Source organism: Marmota flaviventris, chromosome 19 (assembly GCF_047511675.1).
Source record: "Marmota flaviventris isolate mMarFla1 chromosome 19, mMarFla1.hap1, whole genome shotgun sequence".
Classification (NCBI taxonomy): Eukaryota; Metazoa; Chordata; class Mammalia; order Rodentia; family Sciuridae; genus Marmota; species Marmota flaviventris.
The window spans coordinates 15,996,246-16,017,091 of NC_092516.1; the positions used below are offsets into that span (position 1 = coordinate 15,996,246).

General features: G+C 48.4%; 1 protein-coding gene and 1 long non-coding RNA gene across 3 annotated transcripts in view; one reads left to right on the forward strand and one right to left on the reverse strand.

Annotated features, from left to right (window-relative positions):
- LOC139702868 (uncharacterized) overlaps positions 1-2,506 on the reverse strand; it is a 62,550-nt gene extending 60,044 nt beyond the window's left edge. For both annotated transcript variants that reach the window (XR_011705439.1, XR_011705441.1), the window contains exon 1: positions 2,310-2,506. This is a non-coding gene — a long non-coding RNA (uncharacterized lncRNA). The remainder of the gene's footprint in view (positions 1-2,309) is intronic.
- The window catches only part of Hs3st2 (heparan sulfate-glucosamine 3-sulfotransferase 2), an 84,634-nt gene continuing 65,569 nt past the window's right edge, over positions 1,782-20,846 (forward strand). The window contains exon 1 of the mRNA XM_027948760.2: positions 1,782-2,698. Coding sequence (XP_027804561.1) covers positions 2,214-2,698 — 485 coding nt within the window. The 5' untranslated portion in view covers positions 1,782-2,213. The remainder of the gene's footprint in view (positions 2,699-20,846) is intronic.

The following is a 20,846-nucleotide window of genomic DNA, read 5'->3' on the forward strand; positions in this document are numbered from 1 at the left end:
TCAGTGTACACCTGGAATTCCTCATTCAGGCCCAGGTGTCTGATTATGAAAGACAAGTTCATTCACATCCAGGTCAGGAGCTTTGGATGGAATTATGTGAATAAGGGTCAAAGGAAGATAAGGGGGCTTTCGAACACTGTAATTAAGAGCTTGAATTTTGGAGTCAGACTGCCCGGGTTTTATCTCAGCTCTGCCAATTTACTGAGAATGTGTTCATTAAACCTCCTTTTCACAGTGGATTAGGAATTGTACCTATCTCCAAAGATGAATGATGTAGAGAGCATGTCAAGTGATTGGCACATTAAAGACACAACACAAGCACTTGATAAATGTTAGCTATTATTAGAACTAAGCAAGCAAAATGAAGGGAGAGCAAAGGTAACAGACTCATAGGTAGTAGTAAATATTAAACCAGTTAACATGTGCCACGTGCTCTGTATAAAGTTGGTAACCATGATTACTATCTACAGTAGAGGGAATGATCTAAGGTCCCTATGGACATGCCTGGTTTGGGGACAAAATATTTCCTGGGTTTTGAGTTAAAATCCACATGTCCTTAAGATCAGGTTATGCCCTGAAGTCAGTCACAGCCTGAACGGAGCATGGGAGTGGCAGTGGTCACCACTTTGGAAACACCCTACACGGTCCTTTGGCTTCGTTGAGAGACAGCTCAGCAACATTTCGAGTGATGGCCATTCAGATCTGTTCTTCCGCAGGGTTCCAATTCTGCGATATGTGTGGTTCCCAGCACTGGGCTAATCACTCAAGCCTATTCTGGGCATGGTCACTGACAGTGGTTCTGCGGTTGTCGCTTAGGAATCATTCAAAGTAGAATTGGACCTGAATAAGTCCTTTCTGTCCTTTGTTCCCTCCTCTCTCAGATCCACTGCAGGAAGCAGCCCAGAACACCCTACCTACCCCTTAAGGACCTGGACAACTCCCCGGGGAGCAGTCTGCCGCTAGGGGGCGACCGCTAAGAGAGGAATCTGCCTGGCGCGGAATCCGCGGCTCTGGGGGCTCGCTCTGCCTCCAGGCACTGGGAGAGGTGGAGTGAGACTGGGGTGGAGGTGCGTGCTTCGCGGGTGTGAGACAGAGCGAGCCGCCTGGGTGTGAGTCAGCGCGCGGGGGGCTAAGGAGCTCCATGAGTAGTCACGGAATCTCACTCTCGCTCCGCTCCTCCACCCATCCCATTTACAGCGTGCCTCCGGGTCCCAGGCGTGTGTGTGCGCGCACTGCACGATGTCCGATTCCCGGCTCTGAGTGTCTGCGTGGCGAGATGGCGGGGGAGGGGGTGTGTCCCCGTGTATTTCTAAGCCACAATTAGGGTTCTTCTCCATCCCATCCCCTAGGGTGATGTGGGGGTGTGTCCGGGTCAAAGAGCTCCTGCGTATGTGGTGCGTGTGTGGAACCACGCATCGGGGTCGGTAGGGGTGCTTTCGTCTTCGCCTAGTTCTGTCTGGACTGGATGTTGGCGCAGTCTGGGTTCTACCCCTCGGTGTCGGGAGGTCAGTGTGGTAGGGATGTCCAGCCTTCCGGCGGAGTACACGATGAACCTAAGACACCCTTCCATCACCGCCCCACGCTGGTCAGGCTCCTCACAGAGCGGCCTGCATGGAGAGGGCCTGGGGTAGTGTGTCCCCGAGAGGAGTGAGACCGTGGAGGAGCAGGGGGCGGGCCAGGTCCCCGGGCGCGGTGCGGGCTCGGGGGACCCGCGCGGCTGACGTCAGGCTACTCCTTAAATAGAGCCGGCAGCGCGCTCCGCTCGGCATTTCCCGAGGAGCCGGATCGCGGCCGGCGCCAGCGCCACCGTCCGGTCCGCCCTCCGGCCGGTACAGTCGCGCGGCCGCCAAGCGTTCCGTGCGCCGCGCTCCGAGCGTCGGGAATGGGGCTTCGGGCGCTGGGCGCGCTCTGTACCCGGCGCACAGAGGAGCCGAGGAGCGCCAGGAGCCGCCCTGCTGCCCGGAGCCCCATCGCCTAGGACCAGGCGATGTTGGGAATGCAGCCGCCTGTTTCCCGAGGAGCCGCAGCCCCCGGGATCCCGGGGCACGGTGCGCGCCCCAGCCAGCAGCGCCCGGAGAAGACGGCGCCCCCTACACCCGACCCACGCTGCCGGGGCAGAGCCACGCGAGCCCTCTAGGCGACGCAGGGCCACAGCAGCTCCGCCGCAGGTGCCCCCTCGGAAACCATGACCCCCGGCGCGGGCCCATGGAGCCATGGCCTATAGGGTCCTGGGCCGTGCGGGGCCACCTCAGCCGCGGAGGGCGCGCAGGCTGCTCTTCGCCTTCACGCTCTCGCTCTCCTGCACTTACCTGTGTTACAGCTTCTTGTGCTGCTGCGACGATCTCGGCCGGAGCCGGCTCCTAGGCGCGCCTCGCTGCCTCCGCGGTCCCAGCCCGAGCGGCCAGAAACTTCTCCAGAAGTCCCTCCCCTGTGATCCCCACGGGCCGACGCCCAGCGAGCCCAGCGCTCCCAGCGCGCCCGCGGCCGCCGTGCCCGCCCCTCGACTCTCCGCTTCCAACCACTCTGGTTCACCGAAACTGGGTACCAAACGGCTGCCCCAAGCACTCATTGTGGGTGTGAAGAAGGGGGGCACCCGGGCAGTGCTGGAGTTTATCCGCGTGCACCCGGACGTGCGGGCTTTGGGTACGGAGCCCCATTTCTTCGACAGGAACTACGGCCGCGGGCTGGACTGGTACAGGTAAGGAGGGGGAGCCCCTCTCTCTGTGCCAGGTCTCCAGTCATCTCCTCCATCCTTGGAGTCATCTCTGAGTTTTCTCTTCCCCTTCACCCAGTTTGATGGATGGGTTCAGACAACACGTGGCGTGGCGGGTCAGGGGCTCTAGCAGGATTTATCCTGAACTTCCCAGGATTACTGCAAAGGGCGTTCCCTCTTGTCCGCGTAAGGAAAGGGAGATTTCCAGGCGAGCCTCAATGGCAGCTGGAGGGCTGGCTCAGGGTTCAGCCTTTAGAGCGGATGGAGCAGGGATCCCAGGGAAGGGGCAGGGCAGGGCAGGCCACGTGCTGCCTGACCCCAGTCCTATCCCCTGACCCTAGGTGGATCTTTTCTGGTCCCTGTACTATGACTCTGTAAAGAAGTCAAGCAGAGACCCCTTTCCGTAGGGGCTCTGCTTCGGAGAGGTCCCCAGGGTTCAGTCAGAATGAGAGGGCATCTGCCGAGGTCTCAAGAATGAGAAAGACCCTTAGGGAGTCTCGTTTGCAGCCCCAGGTATTTGCTGACCCCCCTGCAGTAGGTCTGACCTGGGTCCGTGGTTTTGGAGGAATGGAAAGAAGCCTGGACTCAAGTCTTTAGCTTGAGCAAGTTCCCTCAAGTCTCCCAGCCTCGTTCCGGTCTACCCCAGTGGGCAGAGAAGCCGGTTTTTGCCTTGTCTGCTTCCAAATGCTTTGCTAATGTGCTTTAAAGGTGTAGAAATTCCGCTTAGCATTCAGGATGTGGAATTCGTAATACAGGAGGGCACCTCAAATGAAGGCTGACTGGAGTCTCCTAGAGGGTGGACAGACAGTAGATTGTCCTCTCCTCTGTTGCACTGTCAGGACCCAGAGTTACCCAGGCCTGGGGGTGTCTGAGCATACAATGAGTCTTCTATAAGGTAACAGCCACCCCTCCTCCCAAACCCTGTGTGGTGCAGAAGTGTAGGATCAGCACACATAGGCTAAGTCAGGGCGTCCCTGGGGCTGGTATAATGTATGGACTCCCCGTGACATATGGTTGCAGAATTCTCACATTTACTGACCTCTTGAAGACATTCTGGAGACACCTGCATAGTGTGGAGGGGTCATCTGGTAGCTGAAAGAGTAGCTGAGGCTGATTCTTTTATTCTTATAGAAGTAAGCCCATTAGGCAGTGGAGGTTATAGGCATATTGGACAGGGGACAATTTCACTAGACTCATGGGACTCATCATAGGAAGACCTGGATTTGCAAGAAGAGGGAACTAAGGGTCAATGTGTCACCTTTACCAAGTAGCCTCTGCCTATGGTGGTTGTGGATGTAGGGGCTAGGGATGGGTCACATGCTATCCTCAGGAAGCAGACACACAGTCTGTCTGCAGTGGAGCCACACAGAGGACTGCTGGCCTGTGGGTGGCCCCAGCACCATTTTATCTGGTTTGTGGAATGAGTGGCATACAGTGGCAGGTAGGGCCCCCTGCTGATGGCCCATTGTGCTTTTTGAGCTGGGACCAGACCACTGGTGTGTCCCATCTAGGTGTATGAGGACACTGTCTGAGCCAGTCCACCCTGGCAAATGCCCAGACAGCAGCACCCAGCCCGAGTGGGTCAGCCACGGCCACATTCAAATGCACGCCAGGGTTTCCTCGATGGACAATCTGAAGATTATGATGAAATCTTTTGCCCATGTGTAGTACCTTTTAAGAATAAAACAGCAACATTTTGAGCATCTGACTTTTAGGTGATGTGTCCTCCGAAAAGCACCTCAATTCTGAACCCAGGTTCTCCTCCCCCTTTCTTTCCTCCACCTCCAAACATACTTGAGGCTTCCTTCTCAGAGCCTGTGTCATTCAGGGATGGCTGCTTTTTATTTTTAACCTTGGCATGTGTGATTCTAAGCCAGCTTAGCTGTGAACCTTAGAGATGGGAGCCATGCCTTTATTTTTTTTTCCTTCTTCCCCTAGCACATTTGGATTCTGCTAAAATTCTCAGCTGAGTCTTGGTAGGTTTTATTTAACACCAAGCACACTGACAGCTCCGCTTCTCTCTCTACTCCCCCCCTGCCCCACCACCCTTTATTCCTTCATATTTCTAAAAGAATAATTAGCCCAGAGGTCTGGTCATAACTGCTGTGCTCATCTCTTACCCAGGAAGGCTGGGGAGCCTCCAGCAATCAGGAAAGGGATGTGTGTTCGGTGTTTCTTTCAGTTGTTAATTGACACCCCCAGAGTTTTAAGGGTTTCCATGGGGATCACCATTTGTGCAGAAGGTGATACTGCCCATTTGGATTCTGTTTCCATCATCTCCAGAACATTTCTCAGAATGTGCCTTATCCTTTAGTATCACTCAAGTAACATGCCTTAATGGCAGAAAGGATGGGGATCTCTGGGATTCTTTAAAAATCCATGTCCTGCTTTTCTTTCTGAATGCCATCAATTAAGCATGGAGGGTGACAGGATGTTCTTCTCTCTGCCACCACCTTGCTCATGACACATCTTGCCATCAATAAAGCCACACTGCCTACCTGGGTGGATATGATCAAGGGGTCCTCATCCCATAATGGCAGACTGTGTTTTCCAAAGGCAGAGTTGCCAAATCACATTGCAGGTAGTGGGTCTTACCATGCTGTGCTCACACTGAAGCCCCTGGTGATACTCTTCTGGGTCAGGGGACCTAAATGCATCTAGACAGTCAAAAAATCAAAATCACCATCCTCAAACCAAACGTGAGACTTCTTTCTGTGGGTGCATGGAGATACGATGCTGGAGGCAGAGAGACGTAACTGGAGAGACCTCATCATCAGCCAGAACAGAAGACTCAGCCTGCACCTTCCTTGCTCCTAGACTGAACCCTTTCTTGGGAGTTGGCTCCGCCGGGCCACCCTTAGAGAGCCCAGCCCGCTATGGTGGGATCCCTCCCATGTCACACATCTTTCTGTGATCTCATCTTTGATGCTTACCTCACCTGTGTCCGACCTGGGGTTCCCCCGATCCAAATTCCCTCCCCAAGACAGCAGCTGAACCTACAGGGTGGGATCCACTAGCTGCTAGTTATGCATAGTGACACCGGCTAATGAGGGAATCAAAACAGGATCACCCGAGCGAGAAGATGCAAGGTGGTCCCCAGATGCTGTGCAATTGGAGGAAAGGGGGTCTTCTTGCATCTCAGCTTCTTTATCATAGAATGGGACCTGTAGTAACCATTCTGTGGGTGCCTGGAGATGGTTTTGTAGGATGGAAGCTGGTTTTGTAGGATGAAGGAAACACTGCAAGTGCCCTGGAAAATTACTTGGTAGATAAAGATAAGGCAATAATGTTGCCCCTGGTTGCTACTATGACTACTGCTTTGCTACCACACTCCTGTTATCACCATTAGCACGATTCATATTAAAACTATTCATTTCTGTCTCTACAGATGTTATCAAAATGGGGCTGAGGAGTTAATTGCTAAAAAAAGGTTTCATACTTTACTTTTCCTTTCTCTCTACTTTCTTCCCCACTTCTCCCCCTTCCCTCTCTTCCTCTCTTCTTCCTTTCTGTGTCTTCCTTCTTTTTTGCCTTCTCCTCCACTGTCCGCACCCGCCCCCCACTTCCTTCCTCCCTGTGCATCGATAAAAAGTCTCTTCACCCTTTTGGGTATCAGTTTCCTCACCTTTAAAATGGGCATGTGATATGTCTGCCCTGCTTTACCATCTTAGGAAAAAATCACACAAGACAGTCTGTGAAAAAATGCTTCTAAAAATCTAAGATTATATTTGGGATGCCACTGTTTGATTGAAGTTTGCTTGGGAGAGGGACTATTCAGGGTCTTCATCTTTTTTTTTTAAAGTAAAAGAATTTTAGCTTGATTGTGTCTAGTAATCTTTCGAGTCTGAGGTGGAAGCTGAGTTTTGTCTAAAACAGCCTCAATTTTGCTTGTGTTCTGAGTTGGCTCTGTGTGTGTGTGTGTGTGTGTGTGTGTGTAAAGCAAGTGAATCTTTTCTAAATGCATTAAAATGCCAACAAGAGCAAGCTAATATGTGATAATTGACTCTTTGCTCTGGTGTCCAAATTTTGACAGATGAGACTGTTTTGTACATTTTAGACTCCATTTCACAACTCTGGTTATTTACTTGCTCAGCGCCCATGGTGCTTGGGGGACTTATGTAAGGCAAAAAAAAAAAAAAAAGAGAGAGAGAAAATAAAAAATAAAGACACAGCATTTGCCCCAGAGGCAATAATCTAAGTGATAGAGAATAAAAGGCATAGAGGGAAATCGATCACATTATCAAGCTCATTTCAATCAAGGAATCGTATTCTAACAGGAAAACCAAACAGGAGAAGCCAACATTAGGACGTCATAAACCCAGAGGCAGAAGGTGTTTGTGGGCAGGGGGCTTCTTCCTGCAGCAGCCAATACAGAAGCCTTCCTCCTCTCAGAGCAAACTGGTCCCATGTGAGAGGGACTGGTCAGCTCTGCTCACTTGGGTGTGCACAGATGCCTACCTGTACACGTGCCCCATGCGTGCACTCACACGGATACAGCGTCTCTGCAGACTTACGTCTTTGTAAGGCGTTTTCTGCCTTGGTCCAGGGGAGTGTCACACACTCTGATTAAATGAAACCACTGAGTCCCTAAATCCCCCATCCATCTTGCATCTCTCTGTCAGCCTCACAGCACGCTGGAGATATAATAGTTAGTTCCAGCACATGTTCAGTTCTTGTCAGGCACCAAGGAGCATGCAGAATGGGCCAGCAGGGCTGTCACTGCTCAAGGAGGCTTTCCGAAGAGCTGGTTCCACTCACACACACACACACACACACACACACTGGAGCTGAGAGGGACAGGAGGAGAACGTGGAATGATGAACGAGATTTCCCCCAGATCTCTGGGATGTGGATATTGAGGTAGAGAAGACCCAGACAGCCACCAAGCTTTTCATCACCGTTGAGCTGTTTGGGGTGTTAACATGTGAAAATATCACTCATCCGAGAACCTATCACCTCTGAGATAAGGATGGGTCTCACCATTGGTGATGGATATCCTGGATTCAGTGACTCGTGGTGCTTCCATGTTGGGGAGCCCTTCTCCCCACACCAAGACTCCTTCTGCTTTGGAGATCTGAGTTACCCAGCTAGCCTGGAAACTTCTCTGGACCTTCCAAAGAGCAAATGAAAGTGACTGCCCAGAGAATGCCCTCCCGGACCCTGCTTCCTCTCGGTAGCCAACAGGGGTCTCTTCTGATTGGTCGAGGAACAGTACCCATTTGGGATTTTTGAATGTCACCCATGCCATCTCCCTGGAAGCATCTATCCTTAAAATCAGAGAAGGTGTGGGCTGATGCCCAGGAGATAAGATGCTATGGTAGGTATGTTCTCCATGGGCTGCTGTCAAGAGGCCCTCCCTGTACTTCTCATGTTTGGGGACACAGGCCAACAGTCCCTAATGGTTTGGGCGCAGGGTTAATGCCAGTAGGTGCTCTTACCTGTCAGTGTTCCTCGCATCTGATACGCAGGACTGTAGAAGAGTGTTCTTGCCTTTGGTTAGGTCTCGGTGAATCATTTTTGAGTGATTGACAGAGTGGGTGTGGAGGGGGTGGCAGCACACAGCTCCCTATTGATCAGATCTGCTGGGAGACTTGGAGGGGAGGCCGTTCCCATGCGTGAGGTCTCAGCAGCTGGGGATGGGGGTAGGTATGTAGACTCATGGGCTGTGAATGGGGGTCTGAAAGGTCACACAGCCAACCTCAACCTGGGAGACTCCCCAACTCCCCCAACGCTGACTGTGAGGTGGGTTAATCCATTTATTTGTCAAACGCCTACCATTGCCAGGCTTGGTGCCAGGCTGCCGCAGGCTGGCTCTGCTGCCACTTTTTCCCCTCCTAATGGGCCGTACTGATGGGCTGAAGTGCTTTGTAGCCCACGAGCAGCTTGACAAGGTGGGTAAAAGCCACCAGTGAGTGGAAATAACTCAACGTTTCAGAGGTAATTGCTGCTTGTCAAGCTACACAGCTGGGCTGTTGGTCCAAAGCTGCACTCCCAAGAGTTTTCTCAGGAGGAGGATGTGACAGGATGAGGGACAGGGGGTTATTACTGAGCATGTTCTTCCATGAGACATGGACCCCGAGGTGCCGGTTGGATGATTTGGGGTTTTAGCATCACATGGATTTCCTGGGCACAAATCTATTGGGTGCTTCTTCCCAAGTTGTTTTGACTTGGGGAAGAGTAGTAGTTCCATCTCAGTGCCCAGAGCCACCAGTGCCCATCTTTGCTCCCCGAGGAGGAAAATGAGGGGTGTCTGCTCTGAATAGAAGCCTGGGGACCTCCCACTGTCATCTTCCAACTGCTGACAGAGCTCCCACCAATTTGGAGGCAGAGTTTTCTAGACTTGGGTCATTCTCCTGCCACCTTCATATAGTCAAAGCCTGGCACAACTTTTGTTTTTAATCTTAATATTTTTGTTTAACCCATTCAAAAATTATAATGGTGGTTATTAGAGGCTGGGGAGAGTCCAGGGGACAAAGGGTTGGGGAAGTGTTGACCAGTTAGATAGAAGCAAGAAGTTCTGATGTGCTATTGCACAGTAGTGTGACTCTAAATAGCAATAATGTACTGTGTACTTCAAAAAACTAGAAGGAAGGATTTGGAATGCTTTCACCATACAGAAATGACATTTTGGAGGACGTATATACATTTAACATATATGCATTTAAACATTCCACAGTATATACATGTATTGAAACATCACATAGCACCACATTAGTGTACCCTGTCAGCTTTATGTTACTGTAACAAAATACCTGAGATAATCAATTTAAAAAGAGGAAAGATTTATCATGACTCAGTTTGGGAGGTTTCAGTCCATGGTCAGTTGGTGAGAGTAGATGACAGAGGAGGTCCTCACCTCATGTCTGGAAATAAAAGAGAGAGATAGGAAGGGTCTGGTGTCCAAATGACCTAAGACCTTCCACCAAACACCATCTCTTGAAGGTCCCACCACTTCCCAATAGCACCAAGCAGGGGACCAAGCCTTTAACACAAGGGTCTTTCTATAATTTTTCCAGATCCAAATTATAGCACCATTAATATGTACGATCTACATATTCCTATGTATTCCATTTAAAAATAAATTTAATTTTTTTAAAAAATGTAATTTTTCATAAGAAGCCAGGTTTATTTTTCTTTTAGTTTGTATATTTTAGTATAGCTAATATATTCTGATATATTCATATAATGCAGTTCAAAAGTGACAAAGGATATTCTGAGAAAAAAATTTCCCCTCCTTCCTGTTCCATCTTGTAGCCATGAAGTCCCTCTTTCCAAAAGCAATGATAGGTACCTGTTTTGGGGGGTATCCTTTTGAAGATATGCTATGTGTTTGTAAACCTAACACATCCTATGCAAATAGGGTTAAAATAAATACTTTTACAAAGCAACTTTATTTTAAAAAACCACCCTCAATGGAAAACCAACCTCATTTGCCATAATTAGAAAATAACCCCAAATGTAGATGGATTGAAAACAAAACAGTGGTTATTGAATTTTTTGCTAAATAGCTTGACTGGAATGTTCCAAGCCTGCAGCGTTCTCTATCTTTATTTAACGGGGTCTGTTAGGATACAAGATTAGGCAGTTAAAGCAATAGTAATATCACTGTGAGACTTTTCTCCTTAATGGAATCAGAGGAATGAAAGTGGAGAAGATAATACATTTTCTCCCTGTGTGATTTGGTGGTGTTTGGGAAGTCTGGGTAGCATGGGATACGAGGGGCCCCATCATCATCATGGGAAACGTTGATGGAGTTTGCAGAAGATCCCTTAAGTCATTCCAATGAAGGTTCTAGTTTTCTCAGGGTCCTTTGATGTGTTAATGATCGGGAGAGACAGGCCAGAGGAAAACTCAGGACAAATAGGAGCATTAGGAGAAGTGTTTCCACTTGGAATATTTACAAGGGCATCTAACCTTTGGAAGAACCCCAGCTTCCCTGAAGAAAGGGTATAGTGGGTACTTAAAGGGGAAAAAAAATAAACCACAAGGTTACCGTGGGCTTCTTCATTGTCCTCACTAGTGGAAATCCACGGTCCCCCCACGATGATCAAATTCACATCTGCAGGCATCAGTGCCCCACAAGTCAGAGAGAAATTTGTTTCCACTAGGCAATTAGCAACTTGCGGGAACTGGGCTCAGGGGTATTTTTCTTTTAATTCTGAGGTGTGTGTGAGTCACGATATCCTTTTAAAAAAATCTTTGGGTGCAGAGTTTCATTTCTTCTCTTCTGTGACAGTTGCCATGAGGCTCAGCCGCAGGGCGGGGTAGGATGTTAGTTCTGCTTTCTGTTTAAAGGCTGAATTGAGAGCGGAAGACAATGCAGTTCTTCACACACCTGTTTAGCTGTGTCAAAGGGGCCCCACCTGGGAAAAGGGTTCCTGGAACTTCCCGTATGTGGTTAACAGAGGCAATTTAGGGGGTGTCTGGGACAGCGGGGCTCCCCAGGCCTGCCTTGAGTTGGACAGTCATTGACACCGATGGGCAGGTGGCTTCTTGCCAGGTCAGAGTTCCCCTAGGCTGGGTAGAACCAGGATCTGGTTAAGCAACTGCTGGTTAAGGAACCAAAATCTACCTGAAGTTGGTGGAGGAATGATCAGGTATTGGAGCAATGCCCCAGGGGGAGCCCCAGTAAGAAGATGGAAGATGGATCTTTTCGAAGAGAGAGAGAGAGAGAGAGAGAGAGAGAGAGAGAGAGAGAGAGAGAGAGCAGTCCAAATTCAAAAGTCATGGAGGAAATGAATCAAAATGGAAAGAAATAAACAGAGATTACAGTGGTGTCCTGTTATCAGCAGAGCATGTGTACCAAGACCCCCAGTGGATGTCTGAAACCATGAAGAGCACCAGACCCCCTGTATCTACTACATTTTTGGGGTGTGTGTGTGTGTGTGTGTGTACATATATGATGAAGTTTGATTTATAAATGAAGCATGCCCAAAAGATCAACAACAGCAACAATGAAATAGAACAATTGCAACAATGTATTGTAGTAGAAGACACCTGGTCTCTCTCTTTCTCAAAATATTTTATTGTACTTTCACCCTCTCCACTTTAAGGAAGCATTTGCCACACGTCTCTTTGGCATATTTCAAATTTCTGGCATCAGTTTGAACTTTGGAGCCATTGTAATGTAAAATAAGGGTTGCATGAACATAAGCACTGAGATATTGTGACAGTCAATCTGATAACTGAGACAGCTGTGAAGTGACTAACTGGCAGGTAGCATATACAATGTGGATACGCTGGACAAAAGGATGATTCCCAGGAGGAGGGATGGGGCAGGGTGGAATGGGAAGGCATGAGGTCTTATCACATTCTTCAGAACAGTGCGTAACTTAAAACTTTGGATTGTTTGTTTCTGGAATTTTCTGTTTCATATTTCTGGACCATGGTGGACCATGGGTAACTGAAACTGCAGAAGGTAAAAACTATATAAGGGAGACATTTAGTAGGAGAGGCAGTTTCAGTACAGTGATGAAAAGCTTGGATTCTAGGATCAGGAGGAGTGTGTTGGAACCTCAGCTCCACCACCTGCTTGGAGTGTATCCACCCACCAGTTGCTTCTCTGTGACTCAGTTTTCCCATCTGCACACTGGAACTAATCATATTAACTTTCAGGTAAGGTCACTGTGAGTATTCACTGAGCAATTGCCACAAAAAAATGATCCAAACATTTCTGGCTCACAGTGTCCAACAAGCATTCTTTGTCTTTATTAGCCATTGATTTCTTCAAACCTTTACAGATTTCAATCCAGAGGGACACGGAGATGAATAGAACACAGGTTCTGCCTCCGAGCTGTTCACCGTGTGGTGGGATTTTGAGATACTCATGGAACGTTTGCATACACGTCAGATGGGGCTTGGTACCATACAGAGATACTAGGAAAGCTACCATGGCTCAGAAAGGAGATGAGATCCAGTGGGAGGAAGTTGGGAAGGCTTCCTGAAGGAGGCAGTCTGTGGTCTGGGACTCAGTGGGTAGTCAGGATTTCTCTAGACAAGAGAAGTCAGGCATACGGCTGACGAAGATGTGGCCCTGTAGGGATGCTGTTCCTAAATGCATCCACTCCACTGTTTCTCGTCTGGTTACCATCAGATCACAAAACAGTCATTTCAGGTCACTTCAGTTCTGCAGGCATCTATTGACCACCTGCTGTGTGCCAGACACTGTGCTGAGCCCTGGGAAAATGATAAGGGAAAGAGGATCTCTCTTAAAGAGCCAGAGGGGAAACCAAGTCAGACAGGAGGGATTGCTGAGAGAGAGAAGTCTCTGGCTTTTGTGGGGTCGCTGAAGAGGGGACCCCACTCAGAGAAGGTCAGAGAGGCTTTGGGAAGAGCTGATGCCTATACATTAGGGTGTCTGAGTTGCAGTTTTCTCCACTGAGTTCCCTCTTTCCTCAGAACATTCCAGATCTGACTGCTTCTTGTCATGCAGCATCCAGTCCATGTGTCACGTCTCTGAAGAAGTCCTCCTCCTCCACCTGGTCTAAGCTGGCTGTCCTTCCCCAGTCCTCTCTCTCTTCCACCTCCACTTTGTTTTATTGACTTCATACATTTTATCACAACTCAAAATTCTCTTGTTCAGTTTTCTTTTTACTTATGTCTCCCCAATAGGCTGAAAGCAGAGATCTTGTCTGTCTTCTTTATGACTGTATTGTCAAAGCTCAGAGTGGTGCCTGGCACCCAGTAGGTGCTCAATAAATGTGTGTTGAGTGACTTCACTTAGGGATGACTGAAAATCAGCGAGTGGGTCCTCGGGTCACCCATTGCCCCATCTCTTTATTTGGCTGGTGACACTGGTTCTGATGGGATGAGAGGATTTGTATGTTGGTGACTCGGTCATCCACCAGCAGATATCTATTGTGCATCTACAGTGTGCCAGGCACTGTAGTGGTCACTGGGGAGGGAGAAGGGAAACACTTGGTCAAAATCCCTGTCTTTGCTGGGCACGGTGGCACATGCCTATAATCCCAGCAGCTCGGGAGGCTGAGGCAGGAGGATCTCGAGTTCAAAGCCAGCTTCAGCAAAAGCAAGGTGCTAAGCATCTCAGTGAGTCCCTGTCTCTAAAAAATACAAAATAGGCTGGGGATGTGGCTTAGTGGTCAAGTGCCCCTGGTACCCCCCCCCCCCAACCCCCGAAAAAAATCCCTGTCCTCATGCTGGTTACTTTCTATGGGGGTGGGGAAGAGATGGTCAATGGATAAGCAAAACATCTGTGTCAGCTAGTGGTGAGGATTATGGGAAAGGAGGGGAGAGAGGGTTTGGTCGGGGTCGGGGGGAGTTGCACTTCTGAATAGGGTGTTCAGGAAAGGCCTCACCAAGAAGGTGATATTTGAACAAAGACCCAAAGGAGGTAAAGGGGTGAAGTGTGCTGTGATCTGGTGGGAAGAGCATTTTAGAAGGGAAAACAAATGCAAAGGCCCTGGGGTCAGCAGAGTAGCTGAGGTGATGGAGGAAAGCCCTCGGGCCAGGGGGGTAGAGGGAGGTAGGCAAAGAGAAGAGGGACCAGGAGCTGGAGGAAGCAGGGCCTCCCGAGAACTTTGCATTCCCCTCTGACTAATGGGGAAAGAGTGGATGGACTGAATGACATTTTAAAAGGGTCTAAGGAGCTGCTATGTAGGGGGCAAGGACAGAAGCAGGAAGAGTGGCGAGGAGGAGGCTGCCGCAGCAGTGGGGGAGGGGAGGGGGAGGTCATTTCAGCAGCTTGAAGTGCAGTTGTGGGATTTGCAGTGGGTTGCACAGGGGCGAGGTGTAAAAGTGAGGAGTCCAGGGAGACGGAGCTGGTGATGGTGTTGCTGGGGCTGGTACCTGAGCTTTAGCGTGTTTGCCTTGAATATCTCCATCTATTAAGGACATGCAAGCTCTCAGGCCCTTGCAAGTGACAGGCTGAGATCTGAACCCAGCACTCTGCTGGCTACAGCCCTGGACCTGACTGGTCCAGCATGCATCTGTAGGTGTCCCCGAACTAACCGAAGACAAGAGCGTTACGTTTAACTGCAGGCTGGAGTCTTCATTCCCAAATAGGTGGAAGACGGTGGAGTCCCTCTTTCTAGGTCTCTTGGGGACCCTTTTTATAAATGCAGAGTTCTTAGGTCAACTCTTGGGACCCTTTGAATGTTGAATTAGTTTTGCTCCAACCCTGAAAAGTCGTGTGGGTCTCTGTCTGTGCCACTCAGCTTCCCCCTCTTGTCCCAGCCTCATCAGTATGCACGGCAAGGTAGCGGCCCTGATGACATTAACAGATTTAGGGGGCTTTTGTGTGTGGTTTCCTTCAAACAGAATTGAACACTGCGGTGCTTCCTCCAGGATAATCGGGATCTGACTCTCCCAGACTTCCCCAAAGCTGCTCAAGCATAGGGAAATGTTCTCTGCTTTGGCAGACTCTTCGCCCCGTGTTTCTGCTTTGATGGTTTTAATGAAGATATGAAATCATCTCACAGCTTTCATTTTGCTCGGGCGAGATGGCTTAAAGTGGAGGTAGCGTTTTCCAGGATCAATCCCCATTTTCAGAAGTGGTTGGTTAAACTCTGTGCAGTTTATAGCCACTTCTCACTGCAACAGTGTGGGATCTGAATTATTAATTCCGTGAAAAATGAGTTAAGTCATTGCAAAGCTCGGTGGGGGCACCCTCCCTGCTTCAGACGCCCTTTCTGGTATTTTCTCTAGCACAAGCATCTCCATTACCCGGATGTTCCAGGGTAACTTGGCCAGATCTCTGTCTGTCAGTCTTTTCGCCAGGAGGGAAAGAACTCGACTTCATTCAATTGGTTTCTCTCTCTCTCTTCCTGTGGGAGAGGAAGAGGAGGAAGCAGGCATAAACAACTCTGAGAGGTACTTCTGTCAAAGCCATTTGTAGGTTCTGGCACTTGGGCATCATTCCGATGACAACTGTGCAAACGAGGTCATCTCTAAAACATGAGCCTCCAGCACCTCTGCTCCATCAAGGTGGCTGATGCCAAAGAGGGGCATGTGGAACAATAGAGAGGTTCCGAGCTGTTTGCATATGGCACTGCCAGCTAGGGACAGTGACCGAACTTCACCGAGCATCTATCCTGTGGAGCAGCGACGGCATCAAACACTCAGTATCCTCAGGGACCCCGTGGACATGTAAAGGAATGAATGATATTGGCTTGGGGACAATAAGACTAAGTGGGGACTTGTCTCAATCAATGACACAAGTCCCACTGAGAGAGGGGACTTGTCCCACTTAGCGACAGCAACCACTAGTCAGTTCCAAATGAAATATTTGGCCATCCCCCTATTGCCAGATCACCCAACTATTTTTTTTTCTTTCCAGAAAAAGCTTAAAATATGGCCTTTAAAAAACTGTGAACTCTCCGTTTATAATTGTGTCTCATGGATTCGCGACTTTTATAGAACTAGTTTGGGGGCCAGGTGTTACCCGTCATCTGCCATTTCTTGAATCTGACAGGTTGGGCCTTCGAAACAGACACTACTACTGGTTTCTAATATTGCTTCTGCCACATATATGCCCTGGGATATGTTGATTCATCTGTTTAGGCTTTGGTTTTTTTTCCTGTATAATATAAGGCTATCCAGTGTTCCTACCTCATGGGTTGCTGTAGTGATTGGATATAACAAAGCATTCAATTTTATTTTTATTGCTTTGGGTGTCCCTTCTAGCATTGTGTTTGATGCAGGTTTGACCATCTCTAAGCTGATGGCTGTGCCTAGGAGACCAGAGACAGTCCCTGCCATACTTTGGACCTTTGTCAAGGAAGGTCTTATCACTTTGACCAATGAGGAGAACAACATGGAGCCAGAGTGTCCTACCGTTGGAGAAACCCATTTGGTTGCAGGACTGGACCCCAGGAGGGAGCCAACAGTCTCCACCACTGTTCGTCATCCCACAACGTGTGTGCCCACAGAATCCCCGCAGGATGTTGAGTGTGTGAAGCTGTCACTGCTCTGGGCTGCTTCTCCATGGGAAGCTCAGTCACTGCTCCCAGCTCCCAGTGCCTTAGGCACCAGGGCTCAGAGTGTCCCCATCCCTCTGTACGCTTCTCTTGGTGTCAGCCACCTGGTTGGGATAGAAGTGCCCATAGAGTCGTGTTTTAGAGATGACCCTGTTTGCACAGAAGGGGAATGACTTTCTGATTCTGGAGGTGTGGAGTCCACCCAAGGGAGGGAGATCTAGCCAACAAGGAGAGGCTCATGGACGAGGAGGGACGGGCTTTGATCAGGACTGAGCACCTGCAGATAGAGCCACACTGGGCTCATGGTGGCGGAGCTGGAGGGGAAGATGAGACAAAGAAGGCTGGAGGGATGAGTGTGACTGAGCAGAGAAGGTGACCACCTCTTAGGAGAACAAATCTTCACCAGATCTCATCAGAAATGACCTGGTTCTCTTTAAAGTCAAGCAAAGCTTTATGCGAAGCAAGGTCCCGTGGACTTGGTTGTGTGGTCACGATGGAGGGCCTGGGTGAGCCACAGAGGGAGGAGCTGGGAGATCATCCCAGCTGCATCTTGCCTCTGGAACAATCTGTCTGCAAGCTCCCCCAATCATGAGGTTGTTCTTCCCCAAACCTAACAGATTGTTTCCCAACCTTCAGACATTTGTGTGTGATCATCACGGCTGGGTTTTGGACATAGCTATAAAAATCCTCATTTACTTTACTTCATCGTAAAGTCTGCTGGTAACTTTTACTCAAAGACATTTGCTTCCAAACAAAACCTTATATCATGACCCTATCTGAGACTCCTCATAACTCCTGCCAGAAATAGAAAGTAGTAAAAAAAAAAAAAAAAAATTCAGTTATAACCAAACAATGCAATTCCATCCTCATTGGCTCTTCTCTGTTCAGCCCAAAGCAGCCTCTTTCTCTTGTTAAAGAGGGAGATCAGAAACAATTAGAGAGGTGTTAACAGCATTCTAGAACCTCACCAAGACTTTCTTCCTGATGTAACGGGCGACTTGAACAGAGTGAAAAAAGAAAGGTAATTATTCCCTAATGATGTGGTTAGGTGGCATTTAAAGTGACCCTATGGACCTCCTAATTTTCCTTAATCACGGGTGGAACATATCCCACCCTTTGGGAAATGCTCACCTATCCACTTAAGTCCCTCTTGCTTTGATGTCACTGTATTATTTTATCATATTTGGTTGTCACAGTCCATCAACAGCTTGGGAGGGACTGGCTGACATTACAAAGTCTGAGTGGTTTAAAAAGCTGTGATTCCAATTTAAATTGCAAATGGATGGGGCATCATGGGAAAGCAAATGCAGACGTGAAAAATGGGAAGGAAAAGATCCAGCTCTGCAGTATTTTTAGATCTTTTTATTTCCCCCCCTCAGGGTAGGTTTTGCATAATCTGTATCTGGACTTTGGGTTTGATAAGTTCCAATATCTGCTCTCTAACATATTGCCTGGGGCCTCACCCAAAGTTTCTTTACAATTCCCATCGAAATCGCCTATGTAAAACCTTTGTTTAAGGCTCCTTGAAAACACTGTAACTGGGATGAATCTCATGGCGAAGGCCTTATGCCAAGTGAAAGAAAGTTATGTACTGTATGTTCCCATTTGTATGAGACTCTCAGGCAGAACCAGAGTGCTGGAGAGAAAATTAGTGGTTGTCAGGGCTTAGGGTAGCAAGGAAGTGGGGGTATGAAGAGGCAGACGAGAATCTGTGTGTGGGGGGGGTTCAGTAGGGACACCCTTCAGGACCTGCTCTGTATGCTGATGGTGGTGGTGGTCACATGAATCTATACACATGTTCAAATTTCTTGAGTGGGGAGGTAGCTCAGTGGTAGAGCATTTTCCTACCATGCATGAGGCCCTAGGTTCCATCCCCAGCACCAAGCACGCACACACACCAGGAGTAGAAGCAGAACACCCCCAATAGTATAGTAATTCTGAAGATAAAGTTTTTTTTAAAAAATGTACTTTATTTAAAAACCATCCATGAAGGCTGGAGTTGTGGCTCAGTGGTAGAACACTTGCCTAGCGTGTGCAAGGCCCTGGGTTCAATTCTCAGCCCTGCATATCAATCAATTAAATAAAGATCCATGTTATGTTTAAAAAAAAAGCATCCATGACAGTAGAACTGGGGAGTGATAGACGTCTATCTCATGGCTCTCAGTAGTGATTGCTAATTTTCAGAGACCCAGCGCTCAAAGTTTTTGGAGTTTACAAGCTTCCGTATCATCCATCTTTATTACGAGTTAGAGTCAAGTATGTAGGTGGCATTGAAATCGCCTCCATTCCACCTCCACACTCCTGAACGATGCTAGAGTCTGAAGCAAGGGCCGGGGGCAGAGGGGCCAGCCCAGAGGTCCAGCCCAGCTTCCGCCTCCATCAGGCATGAGGTCGACACCGTGGCAGGCAGCTGGGGGGAGTGCATTTCACTGTCAGAGTCACTGTTGGTGAATACCTAGATTGGGCTTCCCACTAGAGGTCCAAGGAGTCACAGAGAGGGGACCTCAACTCAGGACAGGTTGGGTCTTTGGTACACATGGTGCAAAATAACTTAGCCTGTGCCATCCAGAGGCAAAGACAGAGGTTTATTTAGGAAAGCAGATGCATGTTTAAGGGAGAACGCGGGCTCTCTCAGGAAAGAGACACCTTTTGGGGTAAAGCAAGGAATATACCTTCAGTGGAGAATGCTGGCCATCTCCAGCAGCCCCTTGGTTTATATCTATAGAGGGACAGTTGCTAGGGGCTGGACTAGAGGTGGGGGCAGGGCCGAGTTACACAGTTTTGTTCCAGTTTTTCTAGGTCTTATACATTGCCCTCAGGTTACTTTTGCAGTCAAGGGCATGGGCCCAGGAAGTACAATCACTTTTGACTACAGATGCCCACATGTCCTTCCGCCCAGTACTTTGTAGAGAACCTGTGCTTCCCAGAGCCCCATGTGCCACAGGACCCCAGTAAAGAGGGGCCACCAATTATATTCTCTCTTTCTATGGCATCTAGACCTAGACACTAAGAACACATGCACAAGATAACACACACACACACACACACACACAAACACCAGCCATTAAAGCCTGGCTGAATTGCTTGCACTTTATATCCACAAGCTATCCCTGCATTCTTCCCCAAATCCTACTTTTTAAGAACCTGGGTTAGTTTAAATAATTTTATTTTCTTTAAATGACTAAGTCATGCTTGGATGGCTGTCAATCCCCTCACTTGGGGGTGGTTGTACTGAAGCCACCTGGACTGGCAGCCTAGACGTGGGTATTACCCAGCCTGTAAATGACAATTAAATTCCTGGAAGTGACTGCGGTCACCTAGGACCCTGCATGGAGAAGGAGGCCACGAGGTGGGAGGTCACCAGGAAGTACCCTGCAGAGGGATGAGGAAGGGCAGAGGATCGTGTCACTTCCTAAGCCACAGTGGAGCTGAGGACAGGTGCCGGGGCATGCTGGTCTCGTCCACACCTCCTGCTACTCTGATTCTTTGCTAGTCTCTAAGGGAAAGGCATGCATTTTCTAACTCTGCCATTTCTTTGTGGTTATTGACCACCTTTGTTTATTTCTGTTTACCTGTTTCAAAAAATATTGTCCCCAATGCATAAATACTTTTATTTGTTCTGATTATAATAGTCACTGATCTATAAGGAAACAAATAAACAAACAAGGAAATAAAGACACATCCATCTGGAAATCGGGTAAAAGAAAAAATACACTCACATGAAAAGTGCTCCAAATGCATTGCTCACTTAAGAGGAATAGCAAAATGAAAAACGTCTTATCTTTCATATAAAAGGAGGGAAAGGAATCATATATATTCCCATTTTCTCATTTATACATCAGTACATTCTGAATGATTATGAGAAACAAATAACAGCAGTTTTCTAGTGGTAGGATTGGGTGGATAAGGAACAAGGAGCAGAAACTGTTCACTATGTGCTTTTTTAATTTTAATTTTTTTTTTTGTACTGGGGATTGAACCCAGGGGCGCTTTACCACTGAGCTACATCCCCAGCCCTTATTATTTTTTTTAATTTTGAGATGGGCTTTCACTAAGTTGCTTAGGGCCTCACTAAGTTGTTGAGGCTGGCTTTGAACTTACAACCCTCCTGCCTCAGCCTCCCAAGTCTCTGGAATTACAGGTGTGTGCCACTGTGCCTGGCTGCAATCTATATATTTTTTTGTGCTATGTGAATGTAT